At 38.9% G+C, this 19,440-nt stretch overlaps 1 protein-coding gene across 2 annotated transcripts in view; it reads left to right on the top strand.

Annotated features, from left to right (window-relative positions):
• The first annotated feature begins 3,547 nt into the window (after positions 1-3,547).
• Positions 3,548-19,440, top strand: part of LOC123845529 (uncharacterized) — a 49,556-nt gene continuing 33,663 nt past the window's right edge. For both annotated transcript variants that reach the window (XM_064595085.1, XM_064595084.1), the window contains exon 1: positions 3,548-4,060. In XM_064595085.1, the coding sequence (XP_064451155.1) occupies positions 4,032-4,060 (29 nt within the window). In that variant the 5' untranslated portion in view covers positions 3,548-4,031. The remainder of the gene's footprint in view (positions 4,061-19,440) is intronic.

Below are 19,440 nucleotides of genomic sequence, written 5' to 3'. Positions count from 1 at the left end.
TTAACTAGAAATTAAACAAAGAAATACGCTATCACCTTTAGTATATAGTAAAAATTCCAGTTAATGTAATAAGACACATCAAAGAAATAAGAAGTATAATTATTAGAAAAGAGAAGACAAAGTTATCATTGTTTGTAGAGGATAGGTTTTTATACATAGAAAAGCCAAGACACTCAATCAAAAAGTTTAGACACAGTTAGAAAGTTAGGTGGCAGAATACAAGAGGAATATATGTCAAAGCTAATAGCTTCCCTATATGTTAATATAATAGAGAAAGATCACTTTCATAATAGCAATACAACAAAAACATTTTCAAAATACTTAGGAATAACTTCAGCTAAAATATGTGGAAACTCTCTGAGAACTATAAAACTTTAGTGAGAAAAAATATCTCATTAAACATGGAGATATATACCAGAGGCAGGAAGACTGGTTAGGAGGCCATTATAATAGTCCCAAAGAGAGATGCTAGAGATCTGAATCAAAAACGGAAGTGGGAATGGAGAGTGGAAAGAGCTTCATTTAAAAGATAAAAATCACAAGATTTCATGAGCAATTACATGGAGAAGACAAAGTGAGGGAAGAACCAAACCAGGTTTTTGGTTTGAGTCACTGAGAAGTAGCGTCATTTCAAGTATTGTCAAAGTAGGAATGTAGTTGCGGTAGGGATCAATAAGTTCAGTTTTTGGATGTTGCTAATGGATCTTTATGGGACATTCAGGTGAGAGATCCGGAAGATGATTAAAAATACTGTAATAGAAGAGAACAGAAAACAGAAGAAAATCAGGTCTAAGTTAACTAAATTCTTTGTTTAATCAGTAAACAGACATTTAGGAAGTTGATTTAAGACTCTTTAAAATATCTTTAAGATTCTTCCTATTAACATACCAAAATTAGGCACAACAGGAATATAATGCCAGGAAAAGAGAATTTTTAATTTATTTTGCATTCTGTAAGAACATCTAAAATAACCTTCAAATCAATACCTAGCTTGCTGATATGTACATCTAAAATTTTATCTGCTACACTAGGGGAAACTTTAGTGACAGCACATCCCATAGATAGTTAAATTATAATAAATTTAAAAAATTTTTAACAAGGTACTGTTTTGTAGATCTGGAGATGTTTCTAACCTGGTTCATTTATCATTCCATAAATGATATAAGATAAATAAATGATTATAGACAAAATAATAAAACAAAATAATAAATAAAATTGAAGATCTGGAAGAAAATTGCATTTGCTTTTTTGAAAATCTTGCAGAAGTAAGGAAAAATTGTGACTCAGACTTTTACCTTCTTACAGAATTCAACTCTCTTTATTGAAAAACTCGATCCAACAGTTAAACCCAATCTTCTCTTCAAGGCTATTGCTAATTTGCAATTCTTGCAGTTAAAGCTCTTTCTAAAGGGTAAGGAAATTGAGGATTAGCTATTTTTGTATCAGATGACCTGGAGGTCCATAGTCAAAACCTGAGAATTAAAGTCAAGTACTTCATTCAGCCTTTTCTGATTCACAGCAAACAGAAGGCAGTTTATGTGTATAAATGTTTGCCTCTTGCGTAGCATTTAGAAATCTCTAGGTTCTGCAAATTTATCCAGTTGTGCCTTTATCACTATGGTGATTCCTGAAATTAAATTTTATGTTGTGTGTAAATTTAACATTAAATTACCTTGATTACTTCTGTCATATGCCATTTGGTTTCAGGAGTGTTAGCAGAATAAAATTACAGAAAAATCTCTAACATATGGAATGGTCACAACATGCATATTCTGATATCTAGTAATATTTCTTTGGTTAATTATGAACTAACTAGGAATTTGTTTCTCTTTTCGTTTTCTCCCAGCTCTTGGAAATCTTTCCAAATGTATTAATCCACCTTCCTTCCTTAGCGGAACTGAATTCAGGTCCAAATCCAACTTTATTTTAGTTCATCTATTGCCACACAGTATGATCAGTTCCTTCTGAACTCCCTTATAGCAGTGTTTCTTAAGTCATGCTTTTCCACACTTCTTTGATTTGCATTGTGATGTTGTACAAAAAACTTAAAGTCTCACTCAAAGTTATGAGAAAATTAAGGCAATGGATAGCATTTTGCCAAAATCAAAATTTATTAAATATATGGCAAATATACTGGTTCTAAGGTATGGAAAAGGTGGAATTTAACAAAAAGAAATTCTACAATTAGGTAAATATAATAGCATTATTTCACAATGTTTTCCAGAGAGCATGATTACTTCCAGGTGTTTCATTACCTGACAAATTTGAAAATGAATACCTTTTAGTTAACTATAATCTTATTTTCTAAAATAAAAAAAAACTACTGTGCTCGCTTCGGCAGCACATATACTAAAATAAAAAAACTACAAACAGTGGCCTGACAAAGGATTTTCTGTGAATTTATATATAAGTCTTCAAAAGGCATCAAAACGAAATCATCCACTGCAAACAGGACTAAGCCCCCAAATCACCATAACCTGCTCTTAGGATTTTCTGTGAATTTATATATAAGTCTTCAAAAGGCATCAAAACGAAATCATCCACTGCACACAGGACTAAGCCCCCAAATCACCATAACCTGCTCTTATGGGTCAAGAAAGATTTGGGTTCACTTCCCTTGAGAGCTTAGGTACATAGAGATCGATTAATGCCAAAACAGGTTACAAAAACTGTGGTATATTTTGAAAGGTTATATCTAACACACACACACACGATGTAATGTAATTTTGCCACTCTCAAGTTAATTACAGGATTTATAAAAATGTATTAATTCATAGAGCAACACAGGCCATTATGTCCAGAAACTGGACACAGGTAAGTCCTGTGATGTTGCCTTTTATTTAAACCTGACGTATCTCAGTGCCTGTACTTAGAGTCTCAACTGGAGAGAAAGTCAAAACGAGGCCCTTCCTGAAAAGTCAGGCCAAAAGACCGCCGTGTCTACTCTCCCACCTAAGCCCTGCTCACTACTCTCCAACATAAACCTTTGCCTATAGCCTGATCAACCTTCTTTATATTCCCTGCCACATCCATCCTTGGATTTTTGCAACTTTCCTCTAACCTAGAGCATTCCACGTCTCAAAGCCTGATTCAAATCCCACATCTTCCGGGATTTTTTTTTTTTTTTTCCCCTGACTCTGGCCCTTCTGTGACCTCCAAAAGCATTATTTTTGTTCATTACATCCTACTCTGCAAGTTCATCTTTTTGCCTACCCTAAAGAGAGGACGAGAGCTGGGATCCAAACTCATCTATCCTCCACCAATCCTAGCAAGATGTTCAGCACAAAATAGGCACTCAATAAATAACATGGTCTTGGATTTGATGCAAATCAAGCACTACTCTCGAATGCTGCAAAATGGAGTTCTCAACCCACTTAATTTCCCAAGGGAATGACGGACGGGTCGGCCAGGTTCTGGGGACTACAAGTCCCAGCGGCCTGTGCGGGTTTGTGTCTGGTTCCAGGGGGCCGCCGCTAGTTTTAGTCCACAGAGCAGGGCTCCAACCAGCCAAGATACCGGGGTGTCTGACAGGGAAGGGTCAGGGGGCTTTAACAGGCAGTATGACATTCACCTGGATGGACAGGGCACTCTTGCTACTTATGAACAGCTAAGGCAGGACGCACCATTTACCGCGGACTCTGAGAGGTCACTAACCGCCCCGCAAGGATCCTCACGACCGCGGTCACAGCCCGCCGCCCGCCTAGCGCTCCCTCCTCGGGGATTGACGTCAAGGCCGTCCGGGAGCATGCGCGGTGCGGCCCCTGAGCCGGCTGGGTCCCCGGAGAGCGCAGAGCGTGCGCCTTCGGGAATCTTCGGTGCGCTACGTCTGTTCACCCGTTGCTTGGGCTTCTGACTAGAATTGAGGCGTCGGAGCCTGTCACTCCCGCCCTGGCCTGGGCCTGTAGCGCCTGCAGGAGCGCTGGCTCTGATCACCTGCGGTCTGGGTGTGTGCCTCAGTGGCCGCAGCTGCCCGAGGGAGAGAGCTGGGAGCGCGGTGTCCTGGCGCGCGGAAGCCCCGCACCTCTCGCGTCATGGTGAAGAAGAATAGTATCCCCAACGGGTGAGTACCGGCCGTGAGCTCCCCGGCGGACGCGGGCCCGCGGCGACAACCGGAGTGGCAGGCGTCCCGGAGGACACGCTCGCGAGCCCGCTGTCCGCGGTCCAGGTGCGCCCTGTGGTCTTGGGCGGCGTGTGGGGCGGGCGGCGGGGAAGGTGGCGCTCCGGGCGCCCGCGCGACACGCCGCTTCGGCCGCGCCGGGAGTAGAGGGCTTCTTTGATTTCGGGTGCTTTGGGGGTGGCATCCCAAGGGGCGTCCTAAAGATGCCAGGGGTTCTTTTTCTTTCCGGCGCTTGGTACGAGTGCAACCAATTTAATACTCTTAAAAGCCTTGAAGTAGGGCACGCAGGACATGCTCACTCGTGTCGTGTCATCTTTGCTTCATCAACGCAACAGCTTACATTTCTTTTCCCAGTGACTCACCCCGAGTTAAAATAATGAGTTAAGTGAAAATGTTCTGTTTTGAAACTTGTCCTGGGAAACTGGCGGGCATGAAGTTAGGAAACTTGCTAGTAAGGAAAGCAGCTCTGCGGTGTGAGGGAGGCTTTCATTCATTCAGATATTCGGCAGATGTTTTCTAGCGGCTCCCTGCGCCAGGCTTTGTGCTTGGCGCTTGGACTCCAGGGAATCTTAGAAGGGGGTTCAGACTTCTGACAGCCTTGTATATTTGGGAAAGGGGAGATGTGGAAGTGAAGAAACTGCAGCAAAAATAATGTTCCAGCATACGTTGGTACATCGTGGCATACGTAGAAATAGAACTCGGAAGTTCTGCTCGCTCTCTCATCTGAGGTAACTGCATATCGCTAAATGTGTCCGAGCCTCGAAATCATTTGGCCATGTTGTTATTCTGAGTAAAATCCTTGCCGGGTCTCCCATCTTGAATTTCTGCGGCTCTTCTGCTATGGGAATTTAGGAACAATGTTAGTGGTGAAAGAAGGACAAAGTCAAGCAATACTTGAGTAAATAGCAATGTTATAAGCTAAATAGAATAGGAGTGCAGGTGCAAATAATATGTAATCTGTGCTGTTCCTTAAATTCACTTAATTTCTGGAATAATTATCACACAGGGGTACTGTTTTTGTTTTTTGTGTGTTGTTTTTTTTTTTTAAGATTTATTCATTTATTTTAGAGAGGGGTTGGGGGAGGGACAGAAGGAGATGGAAGGGAACATCTCAAGCCAACCCTCTGCTGAGCTGGGAGCCTGATGCAGGGCTCCATCTCAGGACCCTGAGATCATGACCAGAGAGATCATCAAGAGTGGGAAGCTTAACGGACTTAACCACCCAGGCGCCCCAACAGGGGTACTGTTTTTAAAAATACATACAGTATGTATTTACTGAGATATACTGTTATAACTACACTTTCATATATGTCATAAAGTATGTAGGCCCGAATAATGAACAGGCTAAAGTGAGGTAGTGTAGGATTTGAGGTCTAATATTGGACAGTTTGTAGTTTAAAGAGCTAAAAAAACAACCAACCCTAAATATTTTCAAGTTTAAAGGAAAATCGTATCAGTCCAGCAGATATCTTACTCAGATTGGTCATCCAAATCTCACTTGCCCAAGTGTTTTGCTTCAGTTCTTTTTTTTTCTTTTTTTAAGTTGCTGTCATTTAAAGGTCCGGAGCTTTCACATGAAAATCTAGATTTCTTGAAAAATCAGATTTAGGAAACCAGATCTGTACATGGCAATAGTAAGTGATTTGCAGCTGTTTTTTCTATAAAGAGTAAGCCTCTCCAGTTTCCCATCTCCCTTTAGCCTCCGAAGCACTGAGACTTAGAGTTGATTGACTTTATTATTTTATCATTTTTTTTTATTTGGGACACGTTTTTCTTAGGTATATCAACCGGCCTGGCATTTGATTTTGTAAGTCCAGCTGTAGAGGGTAAATGGGAGGAAGGAACTTAGTTTATTATATTACTTGTTTCCAGAATAAAATGTCATTTTGAGTGCTGCCAGGCAGTGCTGTGGACTGTTTTGTCAAAAAGCATGGTTACGGGGCGCCTGGGTGGCTCAGTCGTTAAGCGTCTGCCTTCAGCTCAGGTCATGATCCCAGGGTCCTGGGCTTGAGCCCCGCATCAGGCTCCTTGCTCCGCAGGAAGCCTGCTTCTCCCTCTCCCGCTCCCCCTGCTTGTGTTCCCTCTCTCGCTGTGTCTCTGTCAAATAAATAAATCTTTAAAAAAAAAATTAAAAAAAAAAAAGCATGGTTACCTTCCATATTGTGAGCCCCAGAAGATGACACCACTTCAAATATCCCTACAGTCCTTTAACTTGGTGAGTTGCAGTTTTGGCATCTGAATAGTCTGGGTGATCGTAGTATTCCCGGTTCTACCTCCTACCTGGGAGGATGGTGAAACGTGACAGTGAAATAGGAAAGTACTTGTAAACTGAAGAGCCTCTAAACAAACTAGTTGCAATAACTCTAAAATAGCAATTTTCTTATCTGGAGGTATAGATTTACTTTCATCTTCCAATGATCTCTCTTCCCAAACTTGTTTTGGTTTTTGTTGTTGTTTTTTGTTTTTAAAGAAAGAAAAGATATATGGCTACAGACAAGAGATACTCTAATTGGGATTGATTTGGAAAAGAGTTTAAAAATGGGGCACCTGGGTGGTTCAGTTGATTAAGCATCCAACTCTTGATTTCATCTCAGGTCATGATCTCAGAGTGGTGATATCAAGCCCCAAGTCGGGCTCTGTACGCTCAACGGGGAGTCTGCTTGAGATTCTCTCTCTCCCTCTCCCTTTGCCCCTCCCCACCTCTCTAAAATAAATAAACTTTAAAAAAATTTTTTTAAATGTGCAATTGCCCCTTTAAATTACACAGGATTTTAACATGAGTTTTTCAGAAATGCTCTCTTTATTTGATCCGATTGGAATACTCTTTTATTAAGTTCTCTGTCTTATTGTTTTTTTCTTTGAGAAATTTCCCTCTGTTAGAAGATCAGTTCCTGGTGATTACACTTTGGATCTAGTTGTTTTTTTTCCCCAAGTAAAATTCTGTTCATTGCTATATGAATCCTAATAGGTATTATATATGTTGTGACAAAGTAATCACACTGAGGATTTTTATCCCTCATCCCACTATATTTGTATTCAAAATAATTTGGATCCTCAATCCAACACCACTATGTCTTCCTCCACCCATTTGCCCATTTTTCAGAGCTTTTCTGTCACAAAACCAGAGGGTCTGCTGTGAGAAGGACAGCTGTATGTATGGGGGTGGGGGGACAAAGTCCCTGAATCCTGAAATTGGGAGTGGAGTACTATCATATTGATTCTTGCCAAACATTGAGTGAATTTAAGCTGGGACCTCACTGTGTAATGTAAATATTCAGAATGGATTTGTATTTTCAAGCAGTATTCTATAAACATACTATCTAGAGGTCAAAATACTGCCTTATGTTCCAAACTATCTCTTTCATGCTTCTAGCGATATCCTTTAGTTCTCCTTTGAAATTTGTGAGTTTCTTATGAGATTTTAAGCTTTAATTTTATTTTCTGAATGTCCATATTAATGACAGATGAGTGTAAACATCATTAATTTTATTCCGAGTTTCATTGATTGCCTGGGTTTTTTGAAATTCTTTTTACTTTTTAATAATATAGTCACCAAAACTAACACTGTTGTTTAACCTCAGCAACCAAATAAAGTCCTAGTGTTTTGGGCAGCTTGATACTCAAAGAGTATTATGAGAGTTTCATTTAAGATCGGAGATCAGTAAATCCCATTCTACTTCTAGTTTCTGTCATACGTGGTAACCACACTGATAATTTTTCATAGCCTTATCCCCACAGTTTCTCCATCTCTTGATCATCAGCCTTCTTCCAGAGACATTAACTCTTTCTCTGGACTCCCCATACGTGATATAAATAAACTCCTCTTTATCCCCTTCTTCTTGCATAACATTCTTCCTCCTGATATTTGGAGCCTGACTCTCCCATAAGGCCACTGCTTTCCCAGCAGCTCACCACATTGGAAGTCATGCCCCACATACCACAGGGGGCATTGATATGTTCCATCTCCTCATTGCCATTGCTAGGCACTCCATCCTACCCTTCTAGAACATAATGGAAACCCTTGTGTAATTACTGTTTACCTTCCTCTTCATCATTTATCAGCTCCCTGGTCACTCCCTCACTTTTTAAAAAGAATTTAGCACCCAACTCAGTTTTCATTACTCAAGTCCTACAAGACCATGGTGGGACTAAAGCAGTCATGTGCATCACAGTTCCAGCACCTGAAATGACTGTCTATGGGACCTTAATGTCTAAGACTATTCCATATTAAAAATCCTAAATTCTAGAATTCTCCTCTCATATTTCTGTTTATTCATCTCTCCCTCTTCCTTATTTTTCTATATTTAATCTGTGACCTCATAAAGACCCTGTCCTTCGACTACTGTTTTATCATCATCAGCCTCTACCTAGAGTAACTTTCTTCCTTGTCTAGCCACACTACTTGGTTCATTATTTACTCAAATTTCCCTGCCTTTTGTCTTTCTCTGCTTTTGCTCTCTGCTCTAGTTCAGTGTAGTCATTTGCTTTTTCAACTCATATATTTAAAGATAATTAAGTTCTAGTACTGAAAATTACAAAACCGATTATCATCATGACGATATGTCACAGTCCATAATAGAGCTCAGCCATTCTTTTCCTTTTCCACCTACAGCTACTATTCTAATTTTTATCACTGTTTAAACCTTCTATCCCGTCTTTGACCTTGTACTTTCAGCAGCTGGTTTTGCTTTTTCAGAGGAAATAGACTCTCAGAAGTGAATTTGTAACAGTGACCGCCAGGACAACTTAACTTCATCAGCAGATATCCTTCTCTCCTGTCTCAGCTAAAGAGGTACGCTTTTTTCTATCCACAACTGATCCTATATGTATGCTAGACCCCATCCATTCTGTCTCCCCCGGGGCCCTTGCTTCATCATTTAACCTTTTCTTTTATCTTCAGTATACCTTTTCTCACCCACCTGCACCAGCTTCATCTTCCCTGTTCAACAACAAAAAAACAACATAAAAATGCCTCCACTTAGATTATCCTCTGATTTCTGCTCTCTCTTTCCTCTCCCTTACTATCAAATTTGTGGAAAGAGTAATCTCCCACTCCCCAAGTCTATTAACTCTTCCACCTGCAGTGTTCTGGCTTCTATCACTTACCTGCCATTAAGGACTTTATAATTGACAAACCCAGTGTATCTTCTTAGACCTCTTAAATGCACTTGGTTCTGTAGACCATTGCCCAGTCTTGAACTTTCCTTCTTTGGTTTCTCTAACATCAGATTCTACTTTTCTTCTCCCATCTCTTAGAGCATTTTAAATTTTCTATACTCATTCCTCTGGGATCTCACTCTAATCCCTTCTTTCTATGATTTTTTAGTCATTTTCTTCTCTTTGGCATATGAACGTGTTCAAGTTCATCTTAAGAAAAGCAAAAAATAAAACAAAAAGACAAACATTGACTGTTGCTTTCTAGGGTTTTGTCCTTTATCTTGTTCTCTTGAGTAGTCTCATAGCCTCAACTACCATCTGTAGGATAATAAATTCCAAATCTATACTTAGCCCACACTCCTTACCTGAGCTCCAGACTGACTATGTATACCCTTACCCCAATTTCTAAAACTCTGAATATGCAGAGTTTAAAACCGACCTTGCCTCACAAAACTTATTCTCTTTATTTCCTGTTTTTTGAATGAAGCCAGTAGGGGCGCCTGGGTGGCTCAGTTGGTTAAGCGCCTGCCTTTGGCTCAGGTCATGATCCTGGAGTCCCTGGATCGAGTCCCGCATCGGGCTCCCTGCTCGGCAGGGAGCCTGCTTCTCCCTCTGACCCTCCCCCCTCTCATGTGCTCTCTGTCTCTCTCATTTTCTCTGTCTCAAATAAACAAATAAAATCTTTAAAAAAAAAAAAATGAATGAAGCCAGTATTCAGTCACCCAAGTTAACTAAGAATAATTCTGAAATTCCATTTTTTTTTTAACACCCCACACACAGTTGCAGGTCATTTGATTCTATCTCCTAAATAGCTGCTCTTTGGAGCCTACTTTTCTCCTTATTGTTCTGCTTTAGCAGCCATCATCTCTTCATAGTAGCTTCTTAATTGATGTGTTTGTCTCCAAGTTGTCCTTTTCTGGTTCATTTTAAAAATTGAATTAATTAATTTAAAAAAATTTTAAAGATTTTATTTATTTATTTGACAGAGGGAGACACAGCAAGAAAGGGAACACAAGCAGGGGGAGTGGGAGAGGGAGAAGCAGGCTTCCCGCTAAGCAGGGAGCCCGATGTGGGGCTCAGTCCCAGAACCCTGGGATCATGACCTGAGCCTAAGGCAGACGCTTAACGACTGAGCCACCCAGGTGCCCCTAATTAAAAATTTTTAAATTGAAGTATAGTTGACACAATATTACATTAGTTTCAGTTATAAAACATAGTGATTCAACAAGTCTATACATTATGCCATGCTTACCACAAGTATAGCTACCATCTGTCACCGTACAACACTATTATAGTATTATTGACTTTTGCCTGTGTGTACCTTTTATCCCCATGTTATTCATTCCATAACTAGAAAATTGTATCTCCCACTCCTCTTTACCCATTTTGCCCATCCACTCACGCCCCTCTCCTCTGGCAACCATCACTTTGTTCTCTGTATTTATGGGTCTGTTTCTGCTTTTTGTTTGTTTATTCATTTGTTTTGTTTTTTAGATTCCACATATACCGTCTGTGGTATTTGGGTTTCTCTGACTTATTTCACTTAGTATAATATCCTCTAGGTTTATCCATGTTATTGAAAATGACAAGATCTCATCCTTTTTAATGGCTGAGTAATATCCATTATATATATACAAAATACACATATATATTACATCTTTTAAGTAATGAAGTATGGTTGACACACAATGTTACATTAATTTCGAGTATACAATGTAGTGATTGGACAAGTCTGTACATTTTTATACCACATCTTTTTTTTATCCATTTGTCTATTGATGGACACTTGGTCCATATCTTGGCTATTGTATTAATGTTGCAATAAACATAGGGGTTCATATATCTTTTTGAATTAATGTTTTTGTTTTCTTTGGGTAAATACCTGGTAGTAGAATTACTGGAACATATGGTATTTCTATTTTTAATTTTTTTTTCCATATTGTTTTGTATAGTGGCTGTACCAATTTTCATTTCCACCAAGGGCTCCCTTTTCTCCACATTCTCACCAACACTCGCTCTTTTTTGTCTCATTGATTCTAGCCATTCTGATAGGTGTAGGGTGGTATCTCATTGGTTTATTCTTTATACTCTCACCAAACGGTCTTCCTAAAATGCAGGCCTGATTCCCTATTTTCATTTCCCCTATCTGGTAAAATCTGAGCTCTTTACATGGCATATATGAACTGTCTTCTTTCTTTCTAAGCTTCATTTTTTTTTTTTTAAGATTTTATTTATTTATTTGACAGAGAGAACGAGAGCAGGAACACAAGCGGGGGGTGGGGGGTGGGAGAGGAAAAGCAGGCTTCCCGCTGAGCAGGGAGCCTAATGTGGGGCTTGATCCCAGGACCCCGGGATCATGACCTGAGCCGAAGGCAGACGCTTAACGACTGAGCCACCCAGGCACCCCATAAGCTTTATTTTTTTTTAACTACTCTCCAGCATGCATATTATACTAAAACCATACCGAGCTGCTCACTGTATCGTAGGCCTAGCATGTGGCATCATGCCTGCATGCCTTTTCATGTGCCATTCCTTCCTGGAATGCTACCCCTTTTTCTCCATAAAGTTTCTACTCAAGCTTTCTTTGTGATGCCATCCCTAATTCACTCTTTTATGGCACTTTATGGTAATTGTCTCTCTCTCCACCAGACTAAACATTGTTTGAGGGCTAACACTGAATTTCTCCATTCATTAGTACTTAATAAACTTGTTGAATGAATAAATGAATAGCAATGAGCACAGTGTCTTCAGGTAACAGTGAACCATGATTCCTGGATAGTTTGGGTGATGATCAAATATTAACTTTGGGAAGAACCCCCAGAGACAATGTGGTCCAGCTCTTCCTTTATCAGATATAGAAACTGAGGACCAGTAAGGACCAAAGCACCTGTTCCTCAGGCATAGCATATGCATGGATGCCTTCATATCTTGTTTTTGCTCTTCCCTCTGCCTAGAATGGACTGTTCTACCTGGCCATGTGCTACTTGTCTATGGATCTTGTTATTTCAGGGTTGTACTTGGACTACCAGCATCAGAATTACCAGGAATGCTTATTTAAAATCTAGATTCCTGGGGCACCTGGGTGGCTCAGTTGTTAAGCGTCTGAGGGGGTAGCATTCCAGGAAGGAATGGCACATGAAAAGGCATGCAGGCATGATGCCACATGCTAGGCCTTCGGCTCAGGTCATAATCCCAGGGTCCTGAGATCGAGCCCCGCATCGGGCTCCCTGCTTGGCAGGAAGCCTGCTTCTCCCTCTCCCTCTCCCCCTGCTTGTGTTCCTTCTCTCGCTATCTCTTTGTCAAATAAATAAATAAAATCTTAAAATAAAATAAAATAAAATAAAATAAAATGTAGATTCCTGGCCACCATCACAGAATTTCTAAATCCGTCTCTGTAAGGGAATCCAAGAAATCTATTCTAATTGCAGTTTCACCCTACTAACCTAAGAAACTAGTCTCTACTTCCCCCCCCCATACTCTTCCTCTATAAAACAAGCACACAAAGAGTGTGTGTGTGTGTGTGTGTGAGAGAGAGAGAGAGGGGAGAAGAAAAATATTCATTCTAAGATGAGAAAGGACCTCTTTTAGTAAACTGCCAATCACAAGCTTTCAGTACATCTTTTATGATTTTCATCTTTGTTACTTAAAAAATGAAAGCAAACTGACACCAATTTACATAGTAATCAGAACAAAAACTAATTGAAGTTCAAATTTGCTGTTGCTCATTTCCTAGTAAGACCTCTCTCCTAAAAAGTACTCTTGAAGTTCAGAATTTTTCAGTGAGATTGTTGCGTGTGTCTATGAGAGAGACAGAAGGAGAGGGTGATGATTTTCTTTCTTTTTTTTTTTTTTTTAAAGATTTTATTTATTTATTTGACAGAGAGAGACACAGTGAGAGAGGAACACAAGCAGAGGGAGTGGAGGGGGGAGAGGCAGGCTTCCCGCCGAGCGGGGAGCCGGATGCGAGCGGGGAGCCGGATGCGGGGCTCCATCCCAGAACGCTGGGATCATGACCTGAGCCGAAGGCAGGCGCTTAACGACTGAGCCACCCAGGCACCCCAGGGTGATGATTTTCAAAAGGGTTCTTTTACATTTAGTGGTTGAAGGTGAGAACATGTTAAGGCTTCAGAAGAGAAGGAGGCCCCGCCAATTGCTGACATTTCTCCATGAGATTGGAAGTGCCCTAACAGGTAGTTATCTCCTCTAACTTAAAGATACAATGGCACTCTACAGAAGGTGTGAACAGAGGCTGCTGATTACTATGGAAAAGTGAATGTTAGGTTGACTAACTGGAAAGGGGGAATAAATAAATACTATGACTGGTAACTGAAATTTTTCCAGGCCAAAACTACTTTTAACTACTTTTAATTCTAGTAGGCCCAACCTTTGGAAATTCTGATTTAGCATGTGTAGATTGGGACCAAGACATCTAATATTTTTATAAAGAATTTTTGAAATTTTTATGTATACCTGTGGTAGAGATCCACTCTTTAAAGGGAAAGAACCCAATCAAGTACTTATTTAAGCATTTACATTTAGGTGGGTTTTTCCTCTATCTAGGCAAGAGTTCTACCTCCTTTACTTGCTCAGTAAGGTACCAATTTTATTGTCTGTCTGTATTTAAGAAAAAATAGTGATTAATTACCACCATGTGCTTAATGCTAATGGGTTTGGGTCTTTATATCTGTGGTGTGCACGTAAAGCCTCTAGCTTATATAGATCTGTTATCAACAAGTGATATAAAACACCAGCACTCCAGATTCTTATAAGACAGTAGAATCCAGAATTGTCCTTTCTTTACTTCTCCTCAAAAGCTTGACTCAAAGAAGTTGACCAAGAGAAGATCATTTCAAGGGTCTGTAGTCCATCCATTTCTTCCAGTGGATCAAGCTGAACCACTTGGAATTTAGGTGCTTGGACTATAGTGCCTTAATTCCTTGAAGAATTATTTTCACTGAGTCATGCCCAGTCATGTTAAATGTCATGTCCAGTCATGTGAATGATTTATTTTAGGACTCAGTAATAGACATTGTTTCCTTTTTGCTGTTGTCTCTTTTTGATATTTTATCAATATGTAATGTATAAATTATTTCACTTCTTTTGCTTTCTTAGAAGCTGAGAGGTGAATGTGAAATTTAGTTAACATTGAATCTGGCTTTTATGATCTGTATGTTTTGATGTAGGCTGTATGATATATGGCCTTGAAAGAGTCTAAAAAACAGATTTGAAATTTATCCTGTAATGATAGTATTTACAAAAGATTCTATAACAGTGACATATAGGAAGGGATAAATGGGGGAGAATCTGAAAGGCAAAGGAGACACACTATGGGAGACTGTTGCAGTTACTCAGTGATGAAGTGGTAAGTAGAGAGCACAGTGGTAGGAACAAAAAGGAAGAGCTAGATGTAAATTTGTTTCAACAGCTAAGGTTAACAATGGCATTTGAGGGTTTAAGGAAAGGAAGGGGACCTAAGTGACTTTTCTTTTGATCTCAAGCCACTTTCTAGTGCTCTAATCACTGAATTTCCCCATCCATCCCTCTCTAATACATCATCTGTGTCATTGCAGCTGCTATTTCTGTTCTATGACTAACCTTCTCTTTGTCCACCTACTCCTTTATCCACTGAGTAGAAAACCTATGGAACATTTTAACCAAGGAGGTGGTACAGACTAAAAATGTACTGTTTCAAGAGGGATTCAAAACTTGGCAGGTAAAGTTTTGATGTTAAGACTGGTTTTCTGCCTTCTTTGAAAACATCCCTTCCTACCAGTGACCCAATGTCTGTTGAGATGGAAAATTGATTTCTTTATGCACTAAATTACTAGCGATTTGGGTAGGATATTTGAGGAAAAAGATCTTAGGAGTTCTTATCCTCTTTTATTTATTTTTAAAGATTTTATTTATTTATTTGAGAGAGAGTGAGCGAGAGAGAGCAGACCACAAGCCTGGTCTTGTGGGAGAGGGAGGGGGAGGAGCAGACTCCCCGCTGAGCAGGGAGCCCGATGCGGGACTTGATCCCAGGACCCTGAGATCATGACCTGAGCTGAAGGCAGACCCTTAACTGACTGAGCCACCCAGTTGCCTTCTTATCCTCTTTTAAAAGTATAGCTACTTGGGAAACACTTGGGTGACCCAGTAAGTTAAGTGTCCGACTCTTGATTTCAGCTCAGGTCATGATCCCAGGGTCCTAAGATCGAGCCCCACCTTAGGCTCCATGCTCAGTGGGGAGTCTGCTTAAGATTCCCTCTCCCTCTCCCTCTTTCCCTCCCTGCTCCATCCTGCACACACACACACACACACACACTCTCTCTCTCTCTCTCAAATAAATAAATCTAAAAAAAAGTATAGCTATTCCTATAGGATAGAATGGTTAAGAAAATTTTTTATTTTTATGTTACAGCCTAGAATTTGGACACCATTGAAATGGGAGTACTTTGGATTCTGTTTTATCTTCTCTCTCCAACTAGTGAGGTGTATAACTTTGGATAAATAATTTTATATAGTAATTAGCTTTAGTTTCCTTTTCTTTTTTTTTTTTTTTTAAAGATTTTATTTATTTATCTGAGACAGAGAGAATGAGAGAGAGAGAGCACATGAGAGGGGGGAGGGTCAGAGGGAGAAGCAGACTCCCTGCTGAGCAGGGAGCCCAATGCGGGACTCGATCCAGGGACTCCAGGATCATGACCTGAGCTGAAGGCAGTCGCTTAACCAACTGAGCCACCCAGGCGCCCCTAGTTTCCTTTTCTGTAGAATGGGAAAAAATATGTGCTTATTTAAGCATAAGTATGTGATGAGATCTAGCAAGGTAGGTAAAAATTTATTCAAAAATATATATCCTTTATATATATGTGTGTATGTGTGTGTATATATATATACACACATTGTCTATGAATGCAAATTATAACCAAATTTTATTTTCATAGGGGTCTGTAATAAGATTGTGGTGTGGGAGATTTTTAAAAAATAGAATCAAGGGACACCTGGGAGGCTCAGTCAAAGTGTCTGCCCTCAGCTTAGGTCATGATATCAGGGTCTTGGGATTGAGCCCCACACCGGGCTCCCTGCTCAGTGAGGGGTCTGCTTCTCCCTCTCCCTCTGTCCCTCCCACCTGCCCATACTTTCTCTCTCTTTCTCAAATAAATAAATAAATAAAATCTTTAAAAAAATAAAAATAGAATCAAGCTCTGAGTCCTAAGAAAATAGCATAGGAATCAAGAAGGAACTCTAAAAAGCTTAAATTCCCACCATGGGGTGGAGGCTTTGTCTTTTTTAGTTCCTACTCATTGCCTGTAGAGTACACTGTTCTCTTTAAAAAGCTAAAAACTCGAGTGTAAACCACCCCCCTTGCCTTTGGTTCCTAAACAAAAAGTTGCTTATGCTCTCCTGCCTCTTTTGCCTCAAATATAGAATGTGCCTTAGAGGAGAAGCAACAAGACCTAGCTTCAAGTCTTGACTTTACCATTAGTATACTGGGATACTAGGCAACTCCAACTCTTGGCCTCATTTTTTTCATTTATCAAGTGAGGATAAATACCTTAAAAAATACCTTAAAAAATGTCTGTTCTATCTATCTCATACAGAGTCATATGAGGAGCAAATGAGATAATATTAATGAAAGTTTCTGAAAAAATTTGAAGTCTGGGAATGTAAATTGTTATTACTACTACCTTGTAATTATCACCAGAATATGGTTCAACTCTGGTTCCAGAAAGGCTAATCAGTATTAGTGAAATTACCTCAGTTATATGTAATTTCATTTACTTTTCTACAACTTTCTGTTTAATTTCTATTAGAATTACTGTATTTATTTGTTATTTATTTGGTGTGTGGTACAGATATTATTTCAGTTAAGTAAGATATTGCTACTTGTCATTTTTTAGTGGGGTTTATGGCTCAGGGAAATATTTGTTCGTTTGTTTTTATGGCCCCATCCTAATCTTTTATTAACAGAGAGTTTATTGAACATACACTATATACATATTGCCATGCCAAGTGCTTTGTGAGGATAAGACTTACCAGAAAAAATTTAGAGACTAAGACATAATAATAGCTTGCTGAACTCTATGGTTCATTGAGTAAATAGAAATGGCAGTTCAGAGAAGAAAGAACTCAAAGGAGATTTTTTTTTAGGGTAGAGTATTACTAATTACATTTTTTATTGTGCCATCATTTGTTTTTTGTTTTTGTTTTTTAAAAATTTCAGAACTTCAGAAAAGTAGGAATAATACAGTAAATATTTTGTAACCTTTGCCTAGAATCTAATTTGCCACATTTGCTTGATCTTCATATGTATACGTATACACTTAACCCACTTTTTTTTTAGCCATTTGATTTAGTTACAGAGGCCATGACAGTACACTCCTGAATACTTCAGCATGTATCTCCTGAAAACAAGATAATTCCCTGTTTAACCACACATAATAATCAAACTTTGGAAATTAAACATTGACACAATATTCTTATAGTCCATATCCAGATTTCCCAATATAATTATGATGGAGTTTGTTTTTTATCCCAAGAAGGTCTTGCATATATTTAGTTGTCTCTTTAGTCTCCATCTACAATAGTCTTTTTTTGGTCTTTCATGACATTGTCATTTATTCAGTCTAGGCCAGTGGTTGGCAAAATATGGCCCATGGGCTGACCAACTGTTTCTGTAAATAAAGTGTTTTTGAAAAATAGCTATACTCATGATGTACATTTTGCCTCTAGCTGCTTTTGCACTACAGGGGCAGAGTTGTATAGTTGCAACAGAGACTGTGTGGCCCATAAGCCTAAAATGTTTACTACCTGACTTTTAGGAAGTTTGTTGATCCCTAATCTAGGCAGTTGGTTATGTATGACCCTCTTTTTGAGTTTGCTGATTGTTTCTTTAATTATATTCAGGTTGAACTTTTTGGGGTTTTTTTTGTGTTTTTTTGGCAACAACACTACATTGGTATTGTTGTAGCCTTCTCATATACTACATCAGGAGACACATGAGGTCAGTTTGTCCTCCTCTTTGTGATGTTAAGTCATGGGGGCGTTTTGTAATAAAGGATGACTTCGTGAAAGAAATGATGTTTTAAACTAATCCTCAAGGATAGGGTAGTATTTGAATAGGTAGAAAGATTTTTCTAGTAGACATTGTCTGTAACATTCTTCTGTTCCTGCTTCTATTAATCCTAAATTAGTATTTTCATCCATTCACATGGCTGGAATGATTGATAGCTTAACAACTTATTGATCTGTTGGTAGCAGTCAGAACATTATAGGTTTTCTCCATACAGTCTCTACTTTTTATTTATTTGTTTAATTTTGCAATGGTAATTGTCTTTTATCTTACACTGTGTCCAAGAATTCTATAAGCAAGTTTTTTTTTTATTTATTTATATAGAATACTCTAAAGATTTCTGTCTTTTCTCGGAGCTTAATAAAATTTTATTTGTCTGAAAACCAGAACCCCAGAAGTATTGCATTCCAGAAGCAAATGTTGGGAATGTATATAGATTCACTTACTTTTTTTTTTTTTTTAAAGTAGCTGAATAGATCATTTAAATGAAGTACTAGTTTATTTAGATACCATCATTTATGTCATTGTGGAAACATTAGTTGCTGAAATAAATGGATTGAAAAAAGTGCATATTATAGTAATAGATGTAATATATGTAATAATGTTGGCAATATTAGCAAATGGTCCAAAATTGCTTCCATATGGTTCCTTTATATTGTTAATACAAAAAGAACAGCTTCCAACTGGATGTCAAAACCAAAGATGAACATGTTTATAGAATTATCATAGTCATAATTGAATGTCATTCATAATAGTGGAATTATATGTGCTGTCAAGGAAAGGATAAATGTTAAGTATTCAAGGGCGTCTTATTCCACGAGTGAAGAATTCCATCAAAGAAATGATCTTTTAAAAATGTCACAAGCAAAAATCTAAGAGTTAATGAGTTATTTAAAGGTAAAAATGAGGCCTTTTATTTTGAAATGAAGCCTTTTATTATGCTAGAAATCATTTTCTAATTTTTATTTTTTTTATTTAAAAAAACTTTTTTTTTAAAGATTTTATTTATTTGATAGAGAGACAGTCAGAGCAGGAACACAAGCAGGGGGAGTGGGAGAGGGAGAAGCAGGCTTCCCAGGGAGCAGTGAGCCCAATGTGGGGCTTGATCCCA

Source organism: Mirounga angustirostris, unplaced genomic scaffold (assembly GCF_029215605.1).
Source record: "Mirounga angustirostris isolate CCGP_5_RB_7025 unplaced genomic scaffold, mMirAng1.0.hap1 SCAF_6, whole genome shotgun sequence".
Classification (NCBI taxonomy): Eukaryota; Metazoa; Chordata; class Mammalia; order Carnivora; family Phocidae; genus Mirounga; species Mirounga angustirostris.
This window is presented reverse-complemented; position numbering and strand designations above follow the sequence as displayed.